At 44.7% G+C, this 25505-nt stretch overlaps 3 protein-coding genes across 4 annotated transcripts; all 3 read right to left on the reverse strand.

Moving 5' to 3' along the window:
• On the reverse strand, positions 1-2765 carry LOC132206680 (CD276 antigen homolog). The gene is made up of 4 exons (XM_059641285.1): positions 2163-2765; positions 1985-2048; positions 1391-1732; positions 1-92 (listed from the first exon to the last, which is right to left on the reverse strand). The coding sequence occupies exons 1-4, from the start codon at positions 2259-2261 to the stop codon at positions 1-3; spliced, it is 597 nt and encodes a 198-aa protein (XP_059497268.1). The 5' UTR covers positions 2262-2765.
• A 1183-nt stretch (positions 2766-3948) lies between these two features.
• Positions 3949-25505, reverse strand: LOC132206695 (uncharacterized). Of its 2 annotated transcripts, XM_059641320.1 has the most exons (6): positions 24826-25505; positions 24648-24711; positions 24051-24395; positions 11122-11160; positions 7240-7345; positions 3949-5783 (listed from the first exon to the last, which is right to left on the reverse strand). In XM_059641320.1, the coding sequence occupies exons 1-6, from the start codon at positions 24922-24924 to the stop codon at positions 5678-5680; spliced, it is 759 nt and encodes a 252-aa protein (XP_059497303.1). In that variant the 5' UTR covers positions 24925-25505; the 3' UTR covers positions 3949-5677. The 2 variants fall into 2 exon arrangements, with proteins under 2 accessions (XP_059497303.1, XP_059497304.1); XM_059641321.1 differs by lacking the exons at positions 3949-5783; positions 7240-7345; positions 11122-11160 and adding exons at positions 18430-18669; positions 22454-22492.
• On the reverse strand, positions 11329-13669 carry LOC132206669 (CD276 antigen homolog). The gene is made up of 4 exons (XM_059641263.1): positions 13491-13669; positions 13313-13376; positions 12719-13060; positions 11329-11420 (listed from the first exon to the last, which is right to left on the reverse strand). The coding sequence occupies exons 1-4, from the start codon at positions 13587-13589 to the stop codon at positions 11329-11331; spliced, it is 597 nt and encodes a 198-aa protein (XP_059497246.1). The 5' UTR covers positions 13590-13669.

Consider the following 25505-nt stretch of genomic DNA (forward strand, 5'->3'; position numbering starts at 1 on the left):
TTATCTGTAGAATGGAAGTTTTCCAGAGTTTCCCTGAGGAGGATCATTCCCAGCAGCTTTCATCCCCCTGTGGGGACAATTCTCACAGGATCCTGGACCAAAAGGGAGACACTTTCAAGCTCAGTCTTCAGAGCCTTGTAAAGGCTGCATCGGGGGTTCTGTGGGTCCCACGTCCTGCACCCCAACCTCTGGAAACAGAAACGCCATGTTTCTGGGAAGGAAGTGTAGGTTATGGCACATACAGTTATATGACATATTGGTCTGTCTTTAGTTTGGCCTGAATTAGACTTGGAGTCTGTTCAGTTATGTTCTGTTTTGTTTTCTCTCTCGTGGTTTAAAACTGATTGAAGCTCTGAATAAATCAGAGCATGGTTAATGTCAGACTGGAGTCACACAGACCAAGTAAGGGCACCAGGGTTTTATACCAAAACATTGAAACGCAGAACAGAGGAGCAGGAGTAGGCCATTCAGCCCTTCAAGCCTGTTCCACCACTCAATATGATCATCACTGATCTTCCAGTTCAGGGATGGTCTCACTAAGACCTTGTACAATTGTAGCAAGGCATCTCCACTCCTGTACGCAATTCCTGTCACTATGAAGGCCAACGTACCATTTGTCTTCTTCACCACCTGCTATGCTTACCTTCAGCAACTGGTGTACAGGGACACCCAGGTCTTGTTGCGCCTGCCCCTTTCCCAATCTATCACTGTTCAGATAATTATCTGCCCCCCTGCTTTTGGTTCCAAAGTGAATGACCTCACATTTATCCAAATTATCTGCATCTGCCAAGCATTTTCCCACTCACTCAACTTATCCAAATCACACTGAAGCATCTCTGCATCCTCCTCACAGTTCATCTTCCCACCCAGCTTTGTGTTGTCGGCAACCTTTGAGACATTAACTTAAAACCCTCATCTAAATCATTCATATATTGTGTGAATACATGGGATTCAAGCACTGAAGCCATTTGGTACCCCACAGATGCCAAGCTAACCGGTCTATATTTCCCTGTTTTCTCTCTCCCTGCTCTTTTTAAAAATTGTATGGTTACATTAGCTACCCTCTAATCCATAGGAGCTCTTTCAGAGTCTATAGAATCTTGGACAATAATCAGTAATCCAGCAACATACGCTGGGAGTGTTCTTACCTAAAGGGTCATCAGTGATTAGTTTCACAACAATTCAACATCTTCACTGTCACTTTTCTTCTTTCTCTTCCCAGATTTTTATTTAATACCCTGAATTTAAACCCTGGAAGTCCCATGGTGGGATGTGAATTTTTATTCTCTGGATTATTAGTCCAAGTCTTCACATTTCTCATAACCCCTACACTGCTATCCCCATAGCATCAGAGATTAAATACACAATACCTAAAACAGAAACCTCTCACCTTTTACAGAGAGATGAACAATTTCAGTTTGCGCCCAATATACACCTACAGTCGTGCAGAAAATCTGACAGTGATACTCATCCTGGTCTGTCTCCCTGAGGACAGAGATCAGAACTGACCAGTTGCCTTTTTCCAGCTGATCTTTGAACAGGTTTGTTCTGTTTATGAACTGTGTATCTTGTTCTCTCAAATTATCGTTTCCATAGACAAACTTGTGTACAATTTCCGTCTTGCGTCTCCCCCAGATGACCAGTAAATCAGAGACTGGGATTTTCCCTTTGTAGATACAGGGCAGTACAACCTGCTCTCCAAGGAACCCAGAAACTGAGACAGGCGAGTCACCTGCAAAAGAGTGAAAGTGTTTATCCACAGATATAACCTCCCTGCTGGTACATTACATCCCAAGCTTCACATGGATACATTGAGATGCTGAAATTACAACAACCGCAGCTTCATTTCATTTCTGTGGAAAGGTCAAAGTTCAGGATGGCTCTATTTATCATTAACGGTTCCCTGCGATACATTAATCGGAGTTTAAAAGAGTTTAGAAACGTATAAAATTTTGGCAGGACCAGATAGGATCACAGCACTGACCTGAAACAGCAGAAACAGCACTCAGCAGGAGCAGCAGGGGGAGCGGTTTCTGTGAGCAATGTCCCTGCAACAAGAAAACACTGTGAGCCCCTTTCCCGACACATTCACTGCTCGGAAAGCTTTCCCCCGCATTTACCTCCCTCCATGTCCGCGGGTGGCAGGCACTGACAGTAAATACCTGCATCTCCTTTCCCGGGACCCGGACTGGGATCAGGATCAGGGCCAGACACCGACAGCAGACCGAGAAGCTGCTGAGAAACACTTTGTAAAACTCCATGTTAGAGGAAGCGCAGACTGTCCATTATCGGAGCCGTTGATGCAATGTCCCGCTGGGTTCCCTGTTCGCTGGGAAATGTGTTGTTCCCCTAATAAATTGCTCTGTCATCAAGAGGCGCCCCCACCGTCCAAATCGCAGCAAAATGTCCTGGTTCTTCAGAAAGTGGTGAAAAGCACAAAGCAGTTTCTGTTGTCTCGGCCTGAAATGTGTTTGTGCTCCTAAGATGCACCGCACCCACTGCGTTTATCCAGCTCGACACATGTGTCATCGCTCTTTCAGTTTCATTTGCTTTGGCCAGGTCGGAAAGTTGTTTGCAAACAGTGACAATTCACAACCTGACCCACATTGTAGAGAGAGGGGTGGTGTCTGCGGATCACCCCACCCCTCCGCCGTTCCTTCCCACACCCCGGCTCTGGATTCACAGTTTCCCGGGAGCCCCCCTCTCGGATCGGTGTCTCACTCGAATCCCTTCAGGCCAAAAGCAGCTTTGACCCGGACTTTTCCGACAGAGGCTGCACCGAGATCTCTCACTCCCCCGCCGTCTCTGTGCGAATGGTAGAGTCCGGAAGCTAGCGCGCCCTCTGCTGTTCAGACCCATACTGTTCCCCTACAGTCTCACATGTGGGGCAGGGGAAAGGACCGCGAATGGACCCAACCGTGAGAACATCGCTGACAAACACCTGGCACAAGCTGCTTTTAGTTGAGATTGCTGAATTTCTGAGCTTTAACCCTTCCACAGAAATGGAAGCAGTGAGTTACTAATCGGATCTTATTACTACTGCAACTAAAAAAAACTAGAAAGCCTGATCTGGGAGAACTCCCCTTCCATTTTTACAACTGTGTTAAAAAAACCTAAAATCTTCCTAAATTACCAACTTAGGTCAGCTCCCTAGCCACTTCAATTCTTCTGCCTTGACAACCTATTTTTTTTAAAAAATCAGGACAAAGTTAACTTTTTAAAGTGACAACAGTCACACACCCCCTTTAAAACAATGAACCACCAAGATACAAAGATGGTTTATGTTAAAACCCTAAGTCTGACTCTGTTAGTTTGCTGTGATACATGTACATTCCATTGTTTCCAGTGATTGAATGCAACCATTCCTCCTTCATTCTATTTCAGTCCGTTGACTCCTGCCACCAAACTTCTCCATCTTTCTTGATCCAAATCACAACAATGTGTCGGCATTAACGGTTTCTCATCCTGTCACATGTATAATTTTCAAATTGAATGGCTGCGATAATAGCGCCATCTCAACAGTCTGGAATTTCTGTCCTTAAATCACTCCAAAATCTTTAATGGGTTATGATCAAGATATACAATTGTGTCAGACACATTACAGGCAATATAAATGTTGTTACACCAAATTCAAGGGCTCCTTCTCAATCGTGGAATATTTCTGTTGCTGATTATTCAGTTTCCGGGAGAAATACCCGAGAGGTCTTTCAATCTTCTCATTGTCTTGTTATAAGAGTAGAGCACCGACACTCACTTCAATAACCACGTTGAATGGCTTTGTGTAATGAGTTGTGGCTAACCCTGGGGTGGTGTTTAACACAGCTTTCAGCCTGTCGAGTACCTCCTGACAGTCTGCCGCACACTGCACTTCTTCAATAAGACAGTCAGCGGAGCAACCACACTGTTAAAATTCAGTACGAATTTCCAATAAAACCCACTCTTCAGCAATGGGAAACCCGCCAATAAACTTTGTTTTCACAATGCATGGGGCCAACTGTCCATGTCCAGTAACAGTACCCAAAAATGTGAATTGGGCTTTGGTGAATCCACTCTCAGCCAGGTTTATCACCAAGCCTGGCTCCTGAAATTGATCAAATAATTCAGATAAATGCTGCAAATATTCCTTCCGTGTTTGATGAAAAACCACCAGGTTGACATTGTACACCAGGCAAATGGGTAATCTGGAAATGTCTTAACTGTTTAGTCTCGGAAATGTCGCTAGCACTTTTTTCAGACCAAATGGCCTGACTTTAAATTGATATAGTTCATTCAGTGGCATGAAATCCAAACTTGTTTTTGTTGTTTTGTATAGAAGTACCAGACACTATCCTCTGAGTAAGTCCAACTTACAAATAAGGGTTGCTCATCCCACTTTCTCAATGCAGTCTTCCAAATGCAGAACAGGTCATGAATCAGACTTTGTAACTGCATAGACATTGCAATAGTCCACACATAATTGCTGGGGACCATTGGGTTTTGGCATCATGACTATGGGTGAGCTCCAGTCTCTGTAACTCACTTTGATTGATTGTGTTGTCTTTGAGTGTGCTTTCAATCTCTTCTCGAACCTGTATCACCCTTACAGCGCTAAGTCTATTAGGATGTTGCTGAATTGGACATCATGCAGAGCTGGATTCGCCCTTCCCAGTTTATTTCCACATATCTCCCTATGTGATTGTAACATCTCTTTCAGGTCATTTTGATTTTCTTCTGGAAAGTAACTCAATAATTTATACCAGTTTTGAGAACTTGGTCACAATGTCCATGGAACATTCTGGAAGTTACCTTTTCACAGATCAGCACATGGTGTGACTGATGATCCACACAGTGAAAGGTGGTTCTGCATGTTCCTGAGACTGTGGCTGGCAAAAGTAGGGAAAGGAGATGAAACAGATTGTCAGGCAACTCAGTTTCTCCAGAAGGCCTCATTCTGAATGCTTAGCTGAACTCTAAGAGTCACCAGTTGATGAGCTCAGCCAGGGTTTATTATGTTGGACTAAAGTATGTTTTCATTGATTTTGATGTGTTGTTTCAGCATCTATAGGCTCAATTGGACAAGGTTAAGAGGGTGTGAAATGAGGGAAAGCTTCTGACAATAAAGTGGCTCTGCTGTCGAATTGACAATGTCAGAGTTGTAAGAATAGCAGTTCTTTATCAAAGCAGATTTCTAATTCTTTGCAATCATCATTTAAAGCTTGGCATCATTATTATCCGGTGAACTGGTTCAGTACAGAGTGTGGACTGAGCGAGCAGGATGGAGAAGGCGTGGGATAATAGCTTTCAAACTTAAGGTTTCTAATGCAGCTTAAAGTTCACAGCATCCGTCAAATATCAATCATCAACTCCACTAAAAATTCCATGGGGTTGAAGATGACTGTCCCCCCCCAGCGGAGATGGCGAGGTGGTGAGTGCAGGGTGCAGGATTAAAAATTGCTGGGATTGGAATCAAGGATTCCGATCTGCCCAGCCAGTTTTTAACAGCCTCCAGAATGGGTCTGACTTTGTGAAAACCGCGGCGTAACTGTATGGGATTGTGTTGGTGGTCCAGACTTGGACGTTGGTAAGTCATTGCTGATCTCAGCCTCTCCAATGGCAATCACCAAACAGCTACTGCAATGAGCTAATTCAGAGACAGGGTTAGAGCAACTCAGCTGCAGCCACCCCCCAGCCCAGGGGCTCATTCTCCATTCGCTGTGTCTGCATGATCGGGTGACAGCACCTCCATTTCACTTGGTTCAAGCAGATCATTCGAAGGGTCTTGATGACAGCTTTTGTTTTCATTCCTAGGAGAGAGAAACCAGCAGAGTTCAGGTGAAAACAATCCAACTGTTTGGACAGGGGAGTAAAGCAGCTGCTCAGAAGCACACACCCATGAAATGGCACTCAACAGCGTGGGACGAATGGCAGCTCGAAAATGCGTATCAGGAGCTGCACGCTGATGGAGCCCTCAGAGAGTCGAGGAGAGGAGGCTTGTAGGAGGCGATGGGCTGGACACTCCACAGGAGCTGTGCTGACCGACGGAGGGAGGGCCACAGGAGACAGGGAGAGAACCCTGCAACAGTTCCTCATCCCACTGTGAGTGGAAAGATGGTGAGCACAGCCATGTGGATATTGAGTGGAACAAGGAAAGCCAGGATGGGATTCCTAATGACAGAATCCTCCAATTCCCAACTTCGAGGGAAGGTTTGAAAAGGCTGAGGCGAGTTATATAGCAGCTGTAACGTGGGATACAGGAATGACCAAAAACAATCTGACACTGAGACACACACAAGCAATGAGACATTCCTTGAAAATCAGCTTCAATGAGCACTGCGTGGGTGTGGCTTAGGGTGCATTGATCCCAGCATTCACTCGAGTGAAACTTTCTTACATTCCCTTAAAAACAAATACATCACACATTTCCTAAAGAGACAAGACTGTGCACAGGCCTCCAGTTTGCTTCTGATACATATCCTTATAGAACCTGCAGCAAGATCTCCTTCCTCTGACCCACCTGCAAGGAAGGTGACTATCCCATTCCCCTTCCTCATTCCTTACATGGTAACTTAGCGATTTGTCTACAATTTCCTCTGAATGACACATTCACTGGCCTTTCACCTTGTAAAAATAGCCTTTTCCATTCACTCTTCACTTTTTTTTACACAAGCCACGACAGTTATGGTCCAGTCAATTATCCAGCCTACCCCTGTTTGCAGCCTCTGTATCCTCCTCGCAGCTTACTTTCCCACTGAGCTTTGTATCATCAGCAAACTGGGACAATTATTCTCTATCCCCTCATCCCAGTCGCTGATATAGATTGTGAGTCACTGAAGTCCCAGCACTGATCCTTACAGCACCAGTTACATCCTGACAGCTGAAAATGACCGATTTGTTCCTGCTCTGTTCCTGTGCATTAACCAATCCTCAGTCCATTCTGTATAGCCACCTCATTCTATGAGCCCTCATCTTGTGCGACAACTTATTGTGAGTCACCTACTTAAATACCTCCTGAAATTCCTGATATATGCCCCATCCTCTGGTTTTCCAGTGGGATACCTCTTGCTCCGTTCCAATCCATGAGGACTATTCAGCAACAAGAGGATGACAAGCAGGAAGTGACTGGGTGATGCTGCTCAGGCTGGATTGAAGCATCCTCACAGCTCAGGGAATGGACAGGGGCAGAGCGCAACAACATTTCATGCAGTTTCATACAAAGAAAAAAGGGTAACCATGGAAATTGTGAAACATTCCAGAACTCACCACCTTTTTCGCTTCCGAATGTTATAAACCACAAGTACAACAACAACAAAAACAGCAACAATCCCGATTCCCAATCCAACTCTTGCTCCAGTGGAGATTCCAGGACCTACAGACAGAATGAAGACATGAGCAAACTGGGACACATGAACAAAACTAACAGCAGAGACCCTCAGCACCTAGTGTTTCAGAATGAGCCCCACTACAAACAGATCCCTGGGCGATTCTAGTCCTGGAGGGATGTGGGAGGCTAGATCACATAGATGAGAATATAGCTGCAGATAAACAGATATAAACCAATCGCATTGAACACAATCATAATTATAATCCTCTGATACACACCTCCTTTACGCACAGACATACGCACAAACAAACAGAGAAAATAGATTACTCGCGTGAGTGGAGAAAGCCGGAAAGTCAGTTCAGGCATCTTTCGTAATTAGTTTCCTGCAAGTTGCAACTGAACTTTTTACAAGCTCAGAGAATGGGCAGCTTCTGCGGCGAACAACGGCACAATCTTTTGTCTCATTCGTTCTGTGTCTCTGGGAATTGTTTTCCACCACTCTCCGAATTCAAAAGGGATGGAAAGTGGGAGAGTGAAAAGAAGGCAAGAGATAAGGAAAGGATAACTGGGAACGCTTCACGGTGTCCTCCTCAGATCAAAAGGGAAAGTACCGAGGGTGGAAGTGAAAGTCAGAAGCCAATGGTGTTTCCACGGTACCAAGGTGGGACACTTGCATTCAGAATGCTGGAGGTTCAACTGGAAACAGATAGGACGGATTGGAGTTTGTAAGAATGAGTCTGAAAAAGAAAGAAATCAGGTTGTAGCTCGAATTAAAATTAGAGGTAGACTCTGCCGTGAATGTCACAAAAATTCATAGCATAGATGAGAAATACGAAGGATTTTTGTGTACGGGCCATTTTCTTCAAAGGAAGAATCCAAGTTGATAACTATTCTCAGAGATACAAGGGCTACTCAAACTCTCTTGAGGGAGTAGGATTTAATTTTCCATTCAGAGATTTTAATGAAAGCCACCGTGTTGGGAAATGGAATAGATGGACAGGATATTCCAGTTTGCTTTCTCCAAAGTCCAACTGAAGCATAGCTTGGGTTGACTGCGCTCATGGTAGTCAGGACAGTTAAGAAATGACCTGTAGATGGAATTCTTTTACTTCTGGGGAATGATCTGACAGATGCAAAAGTTTCAACTTTGCTAATTATCACAGAAAGTCCAGCTGAAGCTTAAATGACAGAACAGTTAGAGGAACAGGTCCCAATATTCTTCCATCCTGTAGCATGACCAGATCAATTGATAAAGAAAGTCCAGCCCAGAGGTCACAGTAATACTGCAAACAGATTCTAGGGTCACTGAAGCTCCATTTAAGAATAAAGATAATTCAAAGGAAGCGTTTGGCATGTCTTCATTAACTGAGAATCAGGAAGCAGAGCCAAATTCGAGAGCGATAGCACAGACAGCTCAGGCTGAGGCTCCGTCTGCTGGAGTTCCAGACTGTCATTATATTTTTAAAAAAGTTCTGATGAGGAAGTGGAGACATCCTCATTAACCAGTGAATGACAAATAGATGATTGTTCATCAAAACTGGTACTGTCCAGATATTGTGAAGAAACTTTGTGAATCGCATGTGAAAGTCCAATAGCAGGAGATATGAGAATATTGAAAACACAGTCGTCAATAAACAGGTATTTTATATGGGTCAGGGCTTCATAAAGACATAGTGCAGTTCTGTAAAACATAGACATGTCAGGAAGTAAGAATATTTCAGCATGTAATCACGATACCCACACGAGATTCTGAAGAACCTTTTAGTTGAGGGTTTGTGGGTTGTGAAGGATCATTTTCATATTTCTGGGAAAGATAATATAATTGCAGATAAATTATCCCAAATGTAAAATGTTAAAATAAGTTCAACATTCAGGAAATTCTAAGATTGTGTAAGATTCACAAAATGAGAGGATCAATGAAAGTATGTAAATCTTGCTTTGATGCAGTGTAAAGAGGGAGGACGTGTGGCACAGCGGCTGCGTCCTTGTTTGGGGTCACTACCTCCAGGTTTAAGGACTTCACCATGAGAGAACGTGTGCCTTAGCTGGCCAAACAGGTTGATTATCAACCTGTAAACCCCTTCTTCAGACCTAGTGTCCTGATCAAGAAAAAAACATGTGGCAGCTGCTGTGAAAAAGTTAAGATTCCCCACATTGATGCTTCCCACACAGGGTCTCAGTGCGAGCATCATCCTCCCTCTGAGGAACAGGCAGCTCGCAGAAACAACTTTATCCAGCAGGTGAGGGATAATAGGAACTGCAGATGTTGGAGAATCTGAGATAACAAGGTGTGGAGCTGGATGAACGCAGCAGGCCAAGCAGCATCGGAGGAGCAGAAAAGCTGACATTTTGGATCTAGACGCTTCATTGTTTTCTCGAACTGGAAACAGCATACTCATGGAACCAAGTAAATCTCAATAAGATGAGAAAATTCCCTTTCTCCCTGGGACTGGGGTTGGGGGAGCGGAAGGGCAGCTTACACCTGGATCACTGTTACTCTCCACTGACTTCACTTTCCATCAGTTTCCCAACAGCAGGGTTGCATTCAAAGTGTACTGAGACTCTCCACACAGAATTCCAGAAACACTAATGTCAGTGGGAAGCAGGGATCCTCAGAGTCCTGTACCTGAGTGCCATGATGGGATTTGAATTCTCATTCTCTGGATTATTAGACCAGGTCTCTGGACTGTTGTCTAGTAACATGACCAACACTGGACACCCCCAAAGAAATGTCTTCAGGCCCCTACTGTATTGCATGTACAGCTATGACTGTGTTGCCAAATTTTGAATGAACACCATCTGCAAGTTCACTGCTGACTTCAGCATGGTGGGATGGCTATCTAACAACAGAATGGAGTTGGAGGGCTTGGTCATGTGCTGCAATGAAATCAGTCTGTCTCCCAACCTCTGCAAAACTAAAGAATTGATCATTGACTTCAGGAAGAATGGAGGAGAACATGCTTCCATCTATTTCGATGGAACTGAGGTGGAGAGGATGAAGAGCATGATGTTCCTTGAAATGACAATAACGGACAACCTGTCCTGGACTTGCCACGTAGACGTGACAGTCAAGGAGACACAGCAATGCCACTTCTCGCTCAGGCGGCTCAGGAAATTGGCATATTGACAAGGTCCCTCACCAACCTCCATAGATGCACCATTGAAAGTGCACTGTCCGGGTGTATAACGGCCTGGTACGGTAACTCTTCTGCCCAGGACTGTGAGAAACTACAGAAGGCTGTGTGCACAGCCCAGACCATCACAGAAGCCGACCTGCCATCCGCGGACTCTACTCACACAGCTCACTGCCACAGAAAGGCAGCCAACATCATCAAAGACTCATCACACCCTGGTAATGACCTTCCATAACCTCTTCCATCAGGCAGAAGATACAGAAGCCTGAAAGCATGTACGAACATGTTCAGGAGCAGCTTCACTCTGGCTGTTATCAGACTGTTGAATGTCTTCTCACCTCAGCCAATGGAACCTGCAATGTAACCTGCATGCCTCTATTTGCTCTGTACATCCCTTGCATGCTGTGATCTGCCTGTACTACATGTAAACAAAGCTTTTCACTGATTTATTGTCACATGTACCAAAATACAATCAATCTGATGGACAGGAAGGGGTCTCTCAAAAACTTAATAACAAATTCCAAGGGCCAGTTCCAGGTAACAGTGACCCACATCACTCACTTTAGCAGACTCATTCTTTCATACAATACCACACAGCATTGCAAACCACCAATGTCGCTCCCTGTTTATCCCGCATGATCAAATGTAAGATATGAAAACACAGCAATATTTTACACACAGATTTACCTGGTACAGTTGTGTTTGGTCCAGCTGTAGGAGCTCGCTCTAAAGAAAACAACATGCGTTTAGTACAGTGTGTGAAACAAACTGCAGAAATGTTCAGAGATTCTATCGGGCTTTAGGGAAACACATCCAAGGAGGAATGAGGATTGGGTCAAACTGATCAGGAGGGATCAAGGACAGAATGGGAGTGAAAATTCCAACAAGATTGTGTTATCTGTAGAATGGAAGTTTTCCAGAGTTTCCCTGAGCAGGATCATTCCCAGCAGCTTTCATCCCCCTGTGGGGACAATTCTCACAGGATCCTGGACCAAAAGGGAGACACTTTCAAGCTCAGTCTTCAGAGCCTTGTAAAGGCTGCATCGGGGGTTCTGTGGGTCCCACGTCCTGCACCCCAACCTCTGGAAACAGAAACGCCATGTTTCTGGGAAGGAAGTGTAGGTTATGGCACATACAGTTATATGACATATTGGTCTGTCTTTAGTTTGGCCTGAATTAGACTTGGAGTCTGTTCAGTTATGTTCTGTTTTGTTTTCTCTCTCGTGGTTTAAAACTGATTGAAGCTCTGAATAAATCAGAGCATGGTTAATGTCAGACTGGAGTCACACAGACCAAGTAAGGGCACCAGGGTTTTATACCAAAACATTGAAACGCAGAACAGAGGAGCAGGAGTAGGCCATTCAGCCCTTCAAGCCTGTTCCACCACTCAATATGATCATCACTGATCTTCCAGTTCAGGGATGGTCTCACTAAGACCTTGTACAATTGTAGCAAGGCATCTCCACTCCTGTACGCAATTCCTGTCACTATGAAGGCCAACGTACCATTTGTCTTCTTCACCACCTGCTATGCTTACCTTCAGCAACTGGTGTACAGGGACACCCAGGTCTTGTTGCGCCTGCCCCTTTCCCAATCTATCACTGTTCAGATAATTATCTGCCCCCCTGCTTTTGGTTCCAAAGTGAATGACCTCACATTTATCCAAATTATCTGCATCTGCCAAGCATTTTCCCACTCACTCAACTTATCCAAATCACACTGAAGCATCTCTGCATCCTCCTCACAGTTCATCTTCCCACCCAGCTTTGTGTTGTCGGCAACCTTTGAGACATTAACTTAAAACCCTCATCTAAATCATTCATATATTGTGTGAATACATGGGATTCAAGCACTGAAGCCATTTGGTACCCCACAGATGCCAAGCTAACCGGTCTATATTTCCCTGTTTTCTCTCTCCCTGCTCTTTTTAAAAATTGTATGGTTACATTAGCTACCCTCTAATCCATAGGAGCTCTTTCAGAGTCTATAGAATCTTGGACAATAATCAGTAATCCAGCAACATACGCTGGGAGTGTTCTTACCTAAAGGGTCATCAGTGATTAGTTTCACAACAATTCAACATCTTCACTGTCACTTTTCTTCTTTCTCTTTCCAGATTTTTATTTAATACCCTGAATTTAAACCCTGGAAGTCCCATGGTGGGATGTGAATTTTTATTCTCTGGATTATTAGTCCAAGTCTTCACATTTCTCATAACCCCTACACTGCTATCCCCGTAGCATCAGAGATTAAATACACAATACCTAAAACAGAAACCTCTCACCTTTTACAGAGAGATGAACAATTTCAGTTTGCGCCCAATATACACCTACAGTCGTGCAGAAAATCTGACAGTGATACTCATCCTGGTCTGTCTCCCTGAGGTCAGAGATCAGAACTGACCAGTTGCCTTTTTCCAGCTGATCTTTGAACAGGTTTGTTCTGTTTATGAACTGTGTATCTTGTTCTCTCAAATTATCGTTTCCATAGACAAACTTGTGTACAATTTCCGTCTTGCGTCTCCCCCAGATGACCAGTAAATCAGAGACTGGGATTTTCCCTTTGTAGATACAGGGCAGTACAACCTGCTCTCCAAGGAACCCAGAAACTGAGACAGGCGAGTCACCTGCAAAAGAGTGAAAGTGTTTATCCACAGATATAACCTCCCTGCTGGTACATTACATCCCAAGCTTCACATGGATACATTGAGATGCTGAAATTACAACAACCGCAGCTTCATTTCATTTCTGTGGAAAGGTCAAAGTTCAGGATGGCTCTATTTATCATTAACGGTTCCCTGCGATACATTAATCGGAGTTTAAAAGAGTTTAGAAACGTATAAAATTTTGGCAGGACCAGATAGGATCACAGCACTGACCTGAAACAGCAGAAACAGCACTCAGCAGGAGCAGCAGGGGGAGCGGTTTCTGTGAGCAATGTCCCTGCAACAAGAAAACACTGTGAGCCCCTTTCCCGACACATTCACTGCTCGGAAAGCTTTCCCCCGCATTTACCTCCCTCCATGTCCGCGGGTGGCAGGCACTGACAGTAAATACCTGCATCTCCTTTCCCGGGACCCGGACTGGGATCAGGATCAGGGCCAGACACCGACAGGAGACCGAGAAGCTGCTGAGAAACACTTTGTAAAACTCCATGTTAGAGGAAGCGCAGACTGTCCATTATCGGAGCCGTTGATGCAATGTCCCGCTGGGTTCCCTGTTCGCTGGGAAATGTGTTGTTCCCCGAATAAATTGCTCTGTCATCAAGAGGCGCCCCCACCGTCCAAATCGCAGCAAAATGTCCTGGTTCTTCAGAAAGTGGTGAAAAGCACAAAGCAGTTTCTGTTGTCTCGGCCTGAAATGTGTTTGTGCTCCTAAGATGCACCGCACCCACTGCGTTTATCCAGCTCGACACATGTGTCATCGCTCTTTCAGTTTCATTTGCTTTGGCCAGGTCGGAAAGTTGTTTGCAAACAGTGACAATTCACAACCTGACCCACATTGTAGAGAGAGGGGTGGTGTCTGCGGATCACCCCACCCCTCCGCCGTTCCTTCCCACACCCCGGCTCTGGATTCACAGTTTCCCGGGAGCCCCCCTCTCGGATCGGTGTCTCACTCGAATCCCTTCAGGCCAAAAGCAGCTTTGACCCGGACTTTTCCGACAGGGCTGCACCGAGATCTCTCACTCCCCCGCCGTCTCTGTGCGAATGGTAGAGTCCGGAAGCTAGCGCGCCCTCTGCTGTTCAGACCCATACTGTTCCCCTACAGTCTCACATGTGGGGCAGGGGAAAGGACCGCGAATGGACCCAACCGTGAGAACATCGCTGACAAACACCTGGCACAAGCTGCTTTTAGTTGAGATTCCTGAATTTCTGAGCTTTAACCCTTCCACAGAAATGGAAGCAGTGAGTTACTAATCGGATCTTATTACTACTGCAACTAAAAAAAACTAGAAAGCCGTCTGGGAGAACTCCCCTTCCATTGTTACAACTGTGTTAAAAAAACCTAAAATCTTCCTAAATTACCAACTTAGGTCAGCTCCCTAGCCACTTCAATTCTTCTGCCTTGACAACCTATTTTTTTAAAAAATCAGGACAAAGTTAACTTTTTAAAGTGACAACAGTCACACACCCCCTTTAAAACAATGAACCACCAAGATACAAAGATGGTTTATGTTAAAACCCTAAGTCTGACTCTGTTAGTTTGCTGTGATACATGTACATTCCATTGTTTCCAGTGATTGAATGCAACCATTCCTCCTTCATTCTATTTCAGTCCGTTGACTCCTGCCACCAAACTTCTCCATCTTTCTTGATCCAAATCACAACAATGTGTCGGCATTAACGGTTTCTCATCCTGTCACATGTATAATTTTCAAATTGAATGGCTGCGATAATAGCGCCATCTCAACAGTCTGGAATTTCTGTCCTTAAATCACTCCAAAATCTTTAATGGGTTATGATCAAGATATACAATTGTGTCAGACACATTACAGGCAATATAAATGTTGTTACACCAAATTCAAGGGCTCCTTCTCAATCGTGGAATATTTCTGTTGCTGATTATTCAGTTTCCGGGAGAAATACCCGAGAGGTCTTTCAATCTTCTCATTGTCTTGTTATAAGAGTAGAGCACCGACACTCACTTCAATAACCACGTTGAATGGCTTTGTGTAATGAGTTGTGGCTAACCCTGGGGTGGTGTTTAACACAGCTTTCAGCCTGTCGAGTACCTCCTGACAGTCTGCCGCACACTGCACTTCTTCAATAAGACAGTCAGCGGAGCAACCACACTGTTAAAATTCAGTACGAATTTCCAATAAAACCCACTCTTCAGCAATGGGAAACCCGCCAATAAACTTTGTTTTCACAATGCATGGGGCCAACTGTCCATGTCCAGTAACAGTACCCAAAAATGTGAATTGGGCTTTGGTGAATCCACTCTCAGCCAGGTTTATCACCAAGCCTGGCTCCTGAAATTGATCAAATAATTCAGATAAATGCTGCAAATATTCCTTCCGTGTTTGATGAAAAACCACCAGGTTGACATTGTACACCAGGCAAATGGGTAATCTGGAAATGTCTTAACTGTTTAGTCTCGGAAATGTCGCTAGCACTTTTTTCAGACCAAATGGCCTGACTTTAAATTGATATAGTTCATTCAGTGGCATGAAATCCAAACTTGTTTTTGTTGTTTTGTATAGAAGTACCAGACACTATCCTCTGAGTAAGTCCAACTTACAAATAAGGGTTGCTCATCCCACTTTCTCAATGCAGTCTTCCAAATGCAGAACAGGTCATGAATCAGACTTTGTAACTGCATAGACATTGCAATAGTCCACACATAATTGCTGGGGACCATTGGGTTTTGGCATCATGACTATGGGTGAGCTCCAGTCTCTGTAACTCACTTTGATTGATTGTGTTGTCTTTGAGTGTGCTTTCAATCTCTTCTCGAACCTGTATCACCCTTACAGCGCTAAGTCTATTAGGATGTTGCTGAATTGGACATCATGCAGAGCTGGATTCGCCCTTCCCAGTTTATTTCCACATATCTCCCTATGTGATTGTAACATCTCTTTCAGGTCATTTTGATTTTCTTCTGGAAAGTAACTCAATAATTTATACCAGTTTTGAGAACTTGGTCACAATGTCCATGGAACATTCTGGAAGTTACCTTTTCACAGATCAGCACATGGTGTGACTGATGATCCACACAGTGAAAGGTGGTTCTGCATGTTCCTGAGACTGTGGCTGGCAAAAGTAGGGAAAGGAGATGAAACAGATTGTCAGGCAACTCAGTTTCTCCAGAAGGCCTCATTCTGAATGCTTAGCTGAACTCTAAGAGTCACCAGTTGATGAGCTCAGCCAGGGTTTATTATGTTGGACTAAAGTATGTTTTCATTGATTTTGATGTGTTGTTTCAGCATCTATAGGCTCAATTGGACAAGGTTAAGAGGGTGTGAAATGAGGGAAAGCTTCTGACAATAAAGTGGCTCTGCTGTCGAATTGACAATGTCAGAGTTGTAAGAATAGCAGTTCTTTATCAAAGCAGATTTCTAATTCTTTGCAATCATCATTTAAAGCTTGGCATCATTATTATCCGGTGAACTGGTTCAGTACAGAGTGTGGACTGAGCGAGCAGGATGGAGAAGGCGTGGGATAATAGCTTTCAAACTTAAGGTTTCTAATGCAGCTTAAAGTTCACAGCATCCGTCAAATATCAATCATCAACTCCACTAAAAATTCCATGGGGTTGAAGATGACTGTCCCCCCCCAGCGGAGATGGCGAGGTGGTGAGTGCAGGGTGCAGGATTAAAAATTGCTGGGATTGGAATCAAGGATTCCGATCTGCCCAGCCAGTTTTTAACAGCCTCCAGAATGGGTCTGACTTTGTGAAAACCGCGGCGTAACTGTATGGGATTGTGTTGGTGGTCCAGACTTGGACGTTGGTAAGTCATTGCTGATCTCAGCCTCTCCAATGGCAATCACCAAACAGCTACTGCAATGAGCTAATTCAGAGACAGGGTTAGAGCAACTCAGCTGCAGCCACCCCCCAGCCCAGGGGCTCATTCTCCATTCGCTGTGTCTGCATGATCGGGTGACAGCACCTCCATTTCACTTGGTTCAAGCAGATCATTCGAAGGGTCTTGATGACAGCTTTTGTTTTCATTCCTAGGAGAGAGAAACCAGCAGAGTTCAGGTGAAAACAATCCAACTGTTTGGACAGGGGAGTAAAGCAGCTGCTCAGAAGCACACACCCATGAAATGGCACTCAACAGCGTGGGACGAATGGCAGCTCGAAAATGCGTATCAGGAGCTGCACGCTGATGGAGCCCTCAGAGAGTCGAGGAGAGGAGGCTTGTAGGAGGCGATGGGCTGGACACTCCACAGGAGCTGTGCTGACCGACGGAGGGAGGGCCACAGGAGACAGGGAGAGAACCCTGCAACAGTTCCTCATCCCACTGTGAGTGGAAAGATGGTGAGCACAGCCATGTGGATATTGAGTGGAACAAGGAAAGCCAGGATGGGATTCCTAATGACAGAATCCTCCAATTCCCAACTTCGAGGGAAGGTTTGAAAAGGCTGAGGCGAGTTACATAGCAGCTGTAACGTGGGATACAGGAATGACCAAAAACAATCTGACACTGAGACACACACAAGCAATGAGACATTCCTTGAAAATCAGCTTCAATGAGCACTGCGTGGGTGTGGCTTAGGGTGCATTGATCCCAGCATTCACTCGAGTGAAACTTTCTTACATTCCCTTAAAAACAAATACATCACACATTTCCTAAAGAGACAAGACTGTGCACAGGCCTCCAGTTTGCTTCTGATACATATCCTTATAGAACCTGCAGCAAGATCTCCTTCCTCTGACCCACCTGCAAGGAAGGTGGCTATCCCATTCCCCTTCCTCATTCCTTACATGGTAACTTAGCGATTTGTCTACAATTTCCTCTGAATGACACATTCACTGGCCTTTCACCTTGTAAAAATAGCCTTTTCCATTCACTCTTCACTTTTTTTTACACAAGCCACGACAGTTATGGTCCAGTCAATTATCCAGCCTACCCCTGTTTGCAGCCTCTGTATCCTCCTCGCAGCTTACTTTCCCACTGAGCTTTGTATCATCAGCAAACTGGGACAATTATTCTCTATCCCCTCATCCCAGTCGCTGATATAGATTGTGAGTCACTGAAGTCCCAGCACTGATCCTTACAGCACCAGTTACATCCTGACAGCTGAAAATGACCGATTTGTTCCTGCTCTGTTCCTGTGCATTAACCAATCCTCAGTCCATTCTGTATAGCCACCTCATTCTATGAGCCCTCATCTTGTGCGACAACTTATTGTGAGTCACCTACTTAAATACCTCCTGAAATTCCTGATATATGCCCCATCCTCTGGTTTTCCAGTGGGATAACTCTTGCTCCGTTCCAATCCATGAGGACTATTCAGCAACAAGAGGATGACAAGCAGGAAGTGACTGGGTGATGCTGCTCAGGCTGGATTGAAGCATCCTCACAGCTCAGGGAATGGACAGGGGCAGAGCGCAACAACATTTCATGCAGTTTCATACAAAGAAAAAAGGGTAACCATGGAAATTGTGAAACATTCCAGAACTCACCACCTTTTTCGCTTCCAAATGTTATAAACCACAAGTACAACAACAACAAAAACAGCAACAATCCCGATTCCCAATCCAACTCTTGCTCCAGTGGAGATTCCAGGACCTACTGACAGAATGAAGACATGAGCAAACTGGGACACATGAACAAAACTAACAGCAGAGACCCTCAGCACCTAGTGTTTCAGAATGAGCCCCACTACAAACAGATCCCTGGGCGATTCTAGTCCTGGAGGGATGTGGGAGGCTAGATCACATAGATGAGAATATAGCTGCAGATAAACAGATATAAACCAATCGCATTGAACACAATCATAATTATAATCCTCTGATACACACCTCCTTTACGCACATACATACGCACAAACAAACAGAGAAAATAGATTACTCGCGTGCGTGGAGAAAGCCGGAAAGTCAGTTCAGGCATCTTTCGTAATTAGTTTCCTGCAAGTTGCAACTGAACTTTTTACAAGCTCAGAGAATGGGCAGCTTCTGCGGCGAACAACGGCACAATCTTTTGTCTCATTCGTTCTGTGTGTCTGTGTCTCTGGGAATTGTTTTCCACCACTCTCCGAATTCAAAAGGGATGGAAAGTGGGAGAGTGAAAAGAAGGCAAGAGATAAGGAAAGGATAACTGGGAACGCTTCACGGTGTCCTCCTCAGATCAAAAGGGAAAGTACCGAGGGTGGAAGTGAAAGTCAGAAGCCAATGGTGTTTCCACGGTACCAAGGTGGGACACTTGCATTCAGAATGCTGGAGGTTCAACTGGAAACAGATAGGACGGATTGCAGTTTGTAAGAATGAGTCTGAAAAAGAAAGAAATCAGGTTGTAGCTCGAATTAAAATTAGAGGTAGACTCTGCCGTGAATGTCACAAAAATTCATAGCATAGATGAGAAATACGAAGGATTTTTGTGCACGGGCCATTTTCTTCAAAGGAAGAATCCAAGTTGATAACTATTCTCAGAGATACAAGGGCTACTCAAACTCTCTTGAGGGAGTAGGATTTAATTTTCCATTCAGAGATTTCAATGAAAGCCACCGTGTTGGGAAATGGAATAGATGGAGAGGATATTCCAGTTTGCTTTCTCCAAAGTCCAACTGAAGCATAGCTTGGGTTGACTGCGCTCATGGTAGTCAGGACAGTTAAGAAATGACCTGTAGATGGAATTCTTTTACTTCTGGGGAATGATCTGACAGATGCAAAAGTTTCAACTTTGCTAATTATCACAGAAAGTCCAGCTGAAGCTTAAATGACAGAACAGTTAGAGGAACAGGTCCCAATATTCTTCAATCCTGTAGCATGACCAGATCAATTGATAAAGAAAGTCCAGCCCAGAGGTCACAGTAATACTGCAAACAGATTCTAGGGTCACTGAAGCTCCATTTAAGAATAAAGATAATTCAAAGGAAGCGTTTGGCATGTCTTCATTAACTGAGAATCAGGAAGCAGAGCCAAATTCGAGAGCGATAGCACAGACAGCTCAGGCTGAGGCTCCGTCTGCCGGAGTTCCAGACTGTCATTATATTTTTAAAAACGTTCTGATGAGGAAGTGGAGACATCCTCATTAACCAGTGAATGACAAATAGATGATTGTTCATCAAAACTGGTACTGTCCAGATATTGTGAAGAAACTTTGTGAATCGCATGTGAAAGTCCAATAGCAGGAGATATGAGAATATTGAAAACACAGTCGTCAATAAACAGGTATTTTATATGGGTCAGGGCTTCATAAAGACATAGTGCAGTTCTGTAAAACATAGACATGTCAGGAAGTAAGAATATTTCAGCATGTAATCACGATACCCACACGAGATTCTGAAGAACCTTTTAGTTGAGGGTTTGTGGGTTGTGAAGGATCATTTTCATATTTCTGGGAAAGATAATATAATTGCAGATAAATTATCCCAAATGTAAAATGTTAAAATAAGTTCAACATTCAGGAAATTCTAAGATTGTGTAAGATTCACAAAATGAGAGGATCAATGAAAGTATGTAAATCTTGCTTTGATGCAGTGTAAAGAGGGAGGACGTGTGGCACAGCGGCTGCGTCCTTGTTTGGGGTCACTACCTCCAGGTTTAAGGACTTCACCATGACAGAACGTGTGCCTTAGCTGGCCAAACAGGTTGATTATCAACCTGTAAACCCCTTCTTCAGACCTAGTGTCCTGATCAAGAAAAAAACATGTGGCAGCTGCTGTGAAAAAGTTAAGATTCCCCACATTGATGCTTCCCACACAGGGTCTCAGTGCGAGCATCATCCTCCCTCTGAGGAACAGGCAGCTCGCAGAAACAACTTTATCCAGCAGGTGAGGGATAATAGGAACTGCAGATGTTGGAGAATCTGAGATAACAAGGTGTGGAGCTGGATGAACGCAGCAGGCCAAGCAGCATCGGAGGAGCAGAAAAGCTGACATTTTGGATCTAGACGCTTCATTGTTTTCTCAAACTGGAAACAGCATACTCATGGAACCAAGTAAATCTCAATAAGATGAGAAAATTCCCTTTCTCTCTGGGACTGGGGTTGGGGGAGCGGAAGGGCAGCTTACACCTGGATCACTGTTACTCTCCACTGACTTCACTTTCCATCAGTTTCCCAACAGCAGGGTTGCATTCAAAGTGTACTGAGACTCTCCACACAGAATTCCAGAAACACTAATGTCAGTGGGAAGCAGGGATCCTCAGAGTCCTGTATCTGAGTGCCATGATGGGATTTGAATTCTCATTCACTGGATTATTAGTCCAGGTCTCTGGACTGTTGTCTAGTAACATGACCAACACTGGACACCCCCAAACAAGTGTCTTCAGGCCCCTACTGTATTGCATGTACAGCTATGACTGTGTTGCCAAATTCCGAATGAACACCATCTGCAAGTTCACTGCTGACTTCAGCATGGTGGGATGGCTATCTAACAACAGAATGGAGTTGGAGGGCTTGGCCATGTGCTGCAATAAAAACAGTCTGTCTCCCAACCGCTGCAAAACTAAAGAATTGATCATTGACTTCAGGAAGAATGGAGGAGAACATGCCTCCATCTATTTCGATGGAACTGAGGTGGAGAGGATGAAGAGCATGATGTTCCTTGAAATGACAATAACGGACAACCTGTCCTGGACTTGCCACGTAGACGTGACAGTCAAGGAGACACGGCAATGCCACTTCTCGCTCAGGCGGCTCAGGAAATTGGCATATTGACAAGGTCCCTCACCAGCCTCCATAGATGCACCATTGAAAGTGCTCCGTCCGGGTGTATAACGGCCTGGTACGGTAACTCTTCTGCCCAGGACTGTGAGAAACTACAGAAGGCTGTGTGCACAGCCCAGACCATCACAGAAGCCGACCTGCCATCCGCGGACTCTACTCACACAGCTCACTGCCACAGAAAGGCAGCCAACATCATCAAAGACTCATCACACCCGGGTAATGACCTTCCATAACCTCTTCCATCATGCAGAAGATACAGAAGCCTGAAAGCATGTACGAACATGTTCAGGAGCAGCTTCACTCTGGCTGTTATCAGACTGTTGAATGTCTTCTCACCTCAGCCAATGGAACCTGCAATGTAACCTGCATGCCTCTATTTGCTCTGTACATCCCTTGCATGCTGTGATCTGCCTGTACTACATGTAAACAAAGCTTTTCACTGATTTATTGTCACATGTACCAAAATACAATCAATCTGATGGACAGGAAGGGGTCTCTCAACAACTTAATAACAAATTCCAAGGGCCAGTTCCAGGTAACAGTGACCCACATCACTCACTTTAGCAGACTCATTCTTTCATACAATACCACACAGCATTGCAAACCACCAATGTCGCTCCCTGTTTATCCCGCATGATCAAATGTAAGATATGAAAACACAGCAATATTTTACACACAGATTTACCTGGTACAGTTGTGTTTGGTCCAGCGGTAGGAGCTCGCTCTCAAGAAAACAACATGCGTTTGGTACAGTGTGTGAAACAAACTGCAGAAATGTTCAGAGATTCTATCGGGCTTTAGGGAAACACATCCAAGGAGGAATGAGGATTGGGTCAAACTGATCAGGAGGGATCAAGGACAGAATGGGAGTGAAAATTCCAACAAGATTGTGTTATCTGTAGAATGGAAGTTTTCCAGAGTTTCCCTGAGCAGGATCATTCCCAGCAGATTTCATCCCCCTGTGGGGACAATTCTCACAGGATCCTGGACCAAAAGGGAGACACTTTCAAGCTCAGTCTTCAGAGCCTTGTAAAGGCTGCATCGGGGGTTCTGTGGGTCCCACGTCCTGCACCCCAACCTCTGGAAACAGAAGCGCCGTGTTTCTGGGAAGGAAGTGTAGGTTATGGCACATACAGTTATATGATATATTGGTCTGTCTTTAGTTTGGCCTGAATTAGACTTGGAGTCTGTTCAGTTATGTTCTGTTTTGTTTTCTCTCTCGTGGTTTAAAACTGATTGAAGCTCTGAATAAATCAGAGCATGGTTAATGTCAGACTGGAGTCACACAGACCAAGTAAGGGCACCAGGGTTTAATACCAAAACATTGGAACGCAGAACAGAGGAGCAGGAGTAGGCCATTCAGCCCTTCAAGCCTGTTCCACCACTCAATATGATCATCACTGATCTTCCAGTTCAGGGATGGTCTCACTAAGACCTTGTACAATTGTAGCAAGGCATCTCCACTCCTGTACGCAATTCCTGTCACTATGAAGGCCAACGTACCATTTGTCTTCTTCACCACCTGCTATGCCTACCTTCAGCAACTGGTGTACAGGGACACCCAGGTCTTGTTGCGCCTCCCCCTTTCCCAATCTATCACTGTTCAGATAATTATCTGCCCCCCTGCTTTTGGTTTCAAAGTGAATGACCTCACATTTATCCAAATTATCTGCATCTGCCAAGCATTTTCCCACTCACTCAACTTATCCAAATCACACTGAAGCATCTCTGCATCCTCCTCACAGTTCATCTTCCCACCCAGCTTTGTGTTGTCTGCAACCTTTGAGACATTAACTTAAAACCCTCATCTAAATCATTCATATATTGTGTGCATACATGGGATTCAAGCACTGAAGCCATTTGGTACCCCACAGATGCCAAGCTAACCGGTCTATATTTCCCTGTTTTCTCTCTCCCTGCTCTTTTTAAAAATTGTATGGTTACATTAGCTACCCTCTAATCCATAGGAGCTCTTTCAGAGTCTATAGAATCTTGGACAATAATCAGTAATCCAGCAACATACGCTGGGAGTGTTCTTACCTAAAGGGTCGTCAGTGATTAGTTTCACAACAATTCAACATCTTCACTGTCACTTTTCTTCTTTCTCTTTCCAGATTTTTATTTAATACCCTGAATTTGAACCCTGACAGTCCCATGGTGGGATGTGAATTTTTATTCTCTGGATTATTAGTCCAAGTCTTCACATTTCTCATAACCCCTTCACTGCTATCCCCATAGCATCAGAGATTAAATACACAATACCTAAAACAGAAACCTCTCACCTTTTACTGAGAGATGAACAATTTCAGTTTGCTCCCAATATACACCTACAGTCGTGTTCCGGAAAATCTGGCACTGATACTCATCCTGGTCTGTCTCCCTGAGGTCAGAGATCAGAACTGACCAGTTGCCTTTTTCCAGCTGATCTTTGAACAGGTTTGTTCTGTTTATGAACTGTGTATCTTGTTCTCTCAAATTATCGTTTCCATAGACAAACTTGTGTACAATTTCCGTCTTGCGTCTCCCCCAGATGACCAGTAAATCAGAGACTGGGATTTTCCCTTTGTAGATACAGGGCAGTACAACCTGCTCTCCAAGGAATCCAGAAACTGACACAGGCGAGTCACCTGCAAAAGAGTGAAAGTGTTTATCCACAGATATAACCTCCCTGCTGGTACATTACATCCCAAGCTTCACATGGATACATTGAGATGCTGAAATTACAACAACCGCAGCTTCATTTCATTTCTGTGGAAAGGTCAAAGTTCAGGATGGCTCTATTTATCATTAACGGTTCCCTGCGATACATTAATCGGAGTTTAAAAGAGTTTAGAAACGTATAAAATTTTGGCAGGACCAGATAGGATCACAGCACTGACCTGAAACAGCAGAAACAGCACTCAGCAGGAGCAGCAGGGGGAGCGGTTTCTGTGAGCAATGTCCCTGCAACAAGAAAACACTGTGAGCCCCTTTCCCGACACATTCACTGCTCGGAAAGCTTTCCCCCGCATTTACCTCCCTCCATGTCCGCGGGTGGCAGGCACTGACAGTAAATACCTGCATCTCCTTTCCCGGGACCCGGACTGGGATCAGGATCAGGGCCAGACACCGACAGGAGACCGAGAAGCTGCTGAGAAACACTTTGTAAAACTCCATGTTAGAGGAAGCGCAGACTGTCCATTATCGGAGCCGTTGATGCAATGTCCCGCTGGGTTCCCTGTTCGCTGGGAAATGTGTTGTTCCCCTAATAAATTGCATCTGTCATCAAGAGGCGCCCCCACCGTCCAAATCGCAGCAAAATGTCCTGGTTCTTCAGAAAGTGGTGAAAAGCACAAAGCAGTTTCTGTTGTCTCGGCCTGAAATGTGTTTGTGCTCCTAAGATGCACCGCACCCACTGCGTTTATCCAGCTCGACACTGTCATCGCTCTTTCAGTTTCATTTGCTTTGGCCAGGTCGGAAAGTTGTTTGCAAACAGTGACAATTCACAACCTGACCCACATTGTAGAGAGAGGGGTGGTGTCTGCGGATCACCCCACCCCTCCGCCGTTCCTTCCCACACCCCGGCTCTGGATTCACAGTTTCCCGGGAGCCCCCCTCTCGGATCGGTGTCTCACTCGAATCCCTTCAGGCCAAAAGCAGCTTTGACCCGGACTTTTCCGACAGAGTCTGCACCGAGATCTCTCACTCCCCCGCCGTCTCTGTGCGAATGGTAGAGTCCGGGAGCTGGCGCGCCCTCT

The sequence above is a fragment of the Stegostoma tigrinum genome, chromosome 41, assembly GCF_030684315.1.
Source record: "Stegostoma tigrinum isolate sSteTig4 chromosome 41, sSteTig4.hap1, whole genome shotgun sequence".
NCBI lineage: Eukaryota > Metazoa > Chordata > Chondrichthyes > Orectolobiformes > Stegostomatidae > Stegostoma > Stegostoma tigrinum.

Excerpts from the sequence above, each read along its gene's own strand:
- LOC132206680 (XM_059641285.1), bottom strand. The coding sequence starts at position 2,261 with ATGGAGTTTTACAAAGTGTTTCTCAGCAGCTTCTCGGTCTGCTGTCGG. Across the intron at positions 2,049-2,162 it reads TCCCGGGAAAGGAGATGCAG|GGACATTGCTCACAGAAACC; the intron begins GTATTTACTGTC and ends TTCTTGTTGCAG. Across the intron at positions 93-1,390 it reads TGTTCATCTCTCTGTAAAAG|GATCCTGTGAGAATTGTCCC; the intron begins GTGAGAGGTTTC and ends CTTTTGGTCCAG.
- LOC132206669 (XM_059641263.1), bottom strand. The coding sequence starts at position 13,589 with ATGGAGTTTTACAAAGTGTTTCTCAGCAGCTTCTCGGTCTCCTGTCGG. Across the intron at positions 13,061-13,312 it reads TGCTGTTTCTGCTGTTTCAG|GTGACTCGCCTGTCTCAGTT; the intron begins GTCAGTGCTGTG and ends ACTCTTTTGCAG. Across the intron at positions 11,421-12,718 it reads TGTTCATCTCTCTGTAAAAG|GATCCTGTGAGAATTGTCCC; the intron begins GTGAGAGGTTTC and ends CTTTTGGTCCAG.
- LOC132206695 (XM_059641320.1), bottom strand. The coding sequence starts at position 24,924 with ATGGAGTTTTACAAAGTGTTTCTCAGCAGCTTCTCGGTCTCCTGTCGG. Across the intron at positions 24,396-24,647 it reads TGCTGTTTCTGCTGTTTCAG|GTGACTCGCCTGTGTCAGTT; the intron begins GTCAGTGCTGTG and ends ACTCTTTTGCAG. Across the intron at positions 7,346-11,121 it reads ACCAAACACAACTGTACCAG|GTCCTGGAATCTCCACTGGA; the intron begins GTAAATCTGTGT and ends TTCTGTCTGTAG.